Source organism: Erigeron canadensis, chromosome 9, assembly GCF_010389155.1.
Source record: "Erigeron canadensis isolate Cc75 chromosome 9, C_canadensis_v1, whole genome shotgun sequence".
In the NCBI taxonomy this organism is placed as follows: Eukaryota; Viridiplantae; Streptophyta; class Magnoliopsida; order Asterales; family Asteraceae; genus Erigeron; species Erigeron canadensis.
The window spans coordinates 10,912,841-10,916,638 of record NC_057769.1 but is presented as its reverse complement, the minus strand read 5'-3'; the positions used below and the strand labels follow the sequence as shown (position 1 = coordinate 10,916,638).

Genomic DNA, 3,798 nt, shown 5'->3' with positions numbered 1-3,798 from the left:
ATTTATTATAAAATGGAATAATATACCTTAATAGTCATAGTACACGTCAACGGCCAAGCTGTAATGGCGTCCCTTGTTTTCACTACGAAATGATGCCCTGTTTTTTAGTTTATTTGGACTTGGGGTCATTTACGTTGAGCTAGGGACTGATAAAGACACTTTTGATTTTTCAAAGATTGAATAGAGTCCTTACATTATGTGTATAAATATACTCTTGAAATGTAGGATTTTAATCTACTTGTCCCCTTATAAACTAAAAAGTTATCAGAGTGTTAATGTATTGATTTCCCCATATATACTAATCCATAATGAGTCCTCTGTTTTCATTTTCTTGTTACTTGTGTTTTCTTGCTGTTCTGGGCTTGTCCCTTTCATGTATATCTATTCAAAAAGCTGGTAGTAGTGATGTATTATGCATGAAGGGTGAGAGACAAGCACTTCTCAAGTTCAAACATGGCTTAATTGACAAGACAGGTCGTCTTGCTTCATGGGTTGGTAAGAATAGAAACTGTTGTAAATGGACTGGCATTGTTTGTGATAACATTACTGGTCATGTTCATGAGATTCATCTACAGGGTGATTCTACTTTCGACAATGATTTTGATCCAACACGGCAGTTGGGAGGGCATTTAAGTTCATCCCTCTTGCGTCTGAAGCAACTCAGACATCTCGACTTAAGCTGCAACAATTTTGGAGGGATCCAAGTTCCAAAATTCATTGGCTCCTTTAGAAACTTGAGATATCTTAATATCTCAGTTTCGGAATTCAGTGGAACCATCCCTCATCAATTAGGGAATCTTACTCGATTACAAGTCCTTTGTCTTGGAAGTTATATATCAGATGGAGAAGACACAACCATGATGAATATGCAATGGTTGTCAAGTCTTCGGTTGTTGCAGCACCTTGATTTGAGTGGCGTCGACCTTACTGAAGCTACAAATTGGTTTCAGGTGATCAACACCCTTCCTTCTTTGACCGAGCTTCATTTATCCTCTTGTTATCTTATGGATATATATCCTCGTGTTCCTAGTCTTAATATCACATCCCTTTCCAAGCTCGATCTTTCTTATAACAATTTCGATAGCTACGACGTGCCACAATGGATATTAAGTATAACTAATTTGGTTTTCTTGGATTTGTCTGCGTGTAATTTTCATAGCCTTAGTCATGGCAATATCGATAGCTTCCGTAACTTGACTTCTCTCAAGTTGCTTCACGTTTATGGGAACGATTTCATGAATTCTTCATTAGTTTTAAAAGGTCTGTCTAGTACAGTAGCTGGTAATCTCGTGTCATTAAAGATTGGAAATTGTGGTGTTTCGAGTTCACTTCTCAATTCCTTTCACAACTTAACCTCCCTTCTTAGCCTTGACCTGTCAGAAAATAAACTTACACAGAAACTACCTAAATCATTTGTTAATATTTGTAATTTGAGTGATATTAATTTGTCATTTAACGATTTTAGTAATATTAGTTTAAATATTCTTCTTGGAGGGTTTCTCGAGTGCGAACCACATATTGGTCGATACTCACCCTTAGAGAAGTTATATGTTACCAATAGCAATATTTCTGGTACAATTCCAGATTTTATTGGGCAGTTAACTTCTATAAAGAGATTATCACTACAAGGGAATAGAATTTCTGGTTCTATTCCACACTCGATCGGACGATTATCATCATTGGAGGAGTTAGATCTTTCAGAAAATCGTCTAAATGGCAGCCTTCCTGATAGCCTTGGCAATCTTTCCAAGTTAGAAGTTTTACGTTTTTCTAACAATTTTCTAACCGGTGTCGTAACAGAAGCTCACTTTGCCAAACTAGCGATTTTGAAATCTCTAGTTGCATTTGACAACAACTTAACGTTACGATTACGAGTTGCTGACTGGATTCCCCCATTCCGGTTGTCATACTTGGATTTAAGTTCTTGGAACTTAGGGCCTCAATTTCCATTGTGGTTGAAATCACAAACGCATTTAACAAATTTATACATAAGAAACACAAGCATTTCTTCGGCCATCCCTGTGTCATTTTGGAAATCGTTCTCCAATCTAACAAATGTAGATATGTCGTATAATCATATTCAAGGAACGTTGTCAGATATCCCTGCAACAGTCACCCAACTAGCCCTAAATTTCAACGAGTTTAGGGGGGAATTACCTAAATTGTCTGATGGGTCACTTCTACAGATGTTGGATCTGTCGAACAATTTCTTTGAGGGATCATTACATCGTTTCTTGTGTTCCAATAGTGTGAAAAAGTACCCAGATCCCATATCCATAACTATTCTTCATTTGGGTAGCAATCATTTTTCGGGTGTCATTCCCGAGTGCTGGGACAAATGGCAAGAGTTGGTTTATTTAAACTTGGAGAATAACAGTTTCTCTGGTGAGATTCCACGAACATTGGGCTCTTTACATCAGTTGCAACGACTGCACATGCGTGGAAATAAGCTCTCGGGAAGATTACCTGCTTCTCTAATGAATTTGAAAAATTTGATGATCCTTCAAATTGGTGTGAATGAACTTGTTGGACGCATTCCAAAATGGTTTGGTAAGCTCTCTTCTTTGAGACTTCTCAACCTTAGATCCAACAAATTTGTCGGAAATATTCCTGATGAGCTTTGTTATCCTACACATATCCAAATATTGGATCTTGCTCATAATAATCTATCTGGAAATATTCCAAAATGTTTCAAAAACTATAGTGTCTTTTCTGGAACAGAAGCTTGTTACGGAAATCTATTTTTCTTCCAGTCTGATTTTTTTAAAGCAGTTGACACTAGTGATTCGTTGGTGACAAAAGGACGAGAAGACAGATATAACACCATTATTCTTGGACAGGTGATATTGATGGACCTTTCAAGTAACGATCTTGTTGGGCACATTCCAAGTGAATTAATGGGTCTGTTGGGGTTGAGGTCTTTGAATTTATCCGGAAATCAATTGACCGGAAGGATCCCCGAGAATATTGGAGTCATGAAATCACTTGAAAGTCTTGATTTATCACTAAACAAGCTTTCAGGGAAGCTTCCCATGAGTTTGTCAAACTTAACGTATTTGGATTGCTTCAATGTGTCATGGAATCATTTGACAGGAAGCATTCCAAAAGGTACCCAGCTTCAGAGCTTCCAAGAGTCCAGCTTCATTGGCAACCAACTTTGTGGAGATCCACTCCCAGATTGTATATCAACTGAAATATCCAATGCACAAATTCAAAAAGACGAGAATGCATCACATGGAGAAGATTGTGGGTTGATTATTAGCATTTTGCTTGGGTTGGCTGTTGGTTTTTGCCTCATTGTGGCTCCTTTGATGGTTAGCAGAGCATGGAGGATCGCGTACTTTTGTTTCCTGAGTGAGCAGGGGTATATGGTTTACGATATGATGCGTAAGTATGGAGTCTAACATGTCTTTTAAATAATCAAAAGTGTCCTCGTGATTTTTTATTTTTATTTTTTCCGAACCACTGTTTAGTATGTTTTTAAATTTAATAAAGTTATCATATCCTCGTACTACTTTAATAAAGCTACAAGCTTAGGCCTGTGTTTATAGGACACATCTTCTTGGAACTTTTTCACTGCCACATCAACATCACATTATTCAGAACTTCCCTCAGGACACTCACTGCCTATAAAGACAACTTTTTCAGAACTTTTTCGCCACGTCATCAATTAATTATAATTTATCTCACACACACAAATACACATATATATACCCCAGACATATATTAAAAAAAAACGTACAGTTGCTACCCCACCGGAGCGTCTCTCGTCTTCTTCTCCAAGACTAACACAAGACG

General features: G+C 37.4%; 1 protein-coding gene across 1 annotated transcript; it reads left to right on the top strand.

Moving 5' to 3' along the window:
- Window positions 1-308: 308 nt before the first annotated feature.
- On the top strand, window positions 309-3,404 carry LOC122583189 (receptor-like protein EIX2). The gene has a single exon (XM_043755612.1). It carries the CDS (start codon window positions 309-311, stop codon window positions 3,402-3,404), a length of 3,096 nt encoding a protein of 1,031 aa, XP_043611547.1.
- Window positions 3,405-3,798: the final 394 nt, after the last annotated feature.

Excerpts from the sequence above, each read along its gene's own strand:
- LOC122583189 (XM_043755612.1), top strand. The coding sequence starts at position 309 with ATGAGTCCTCTGTTTTCATTTTCTTGTTACTTGTGTTTTCTTGCTGTT.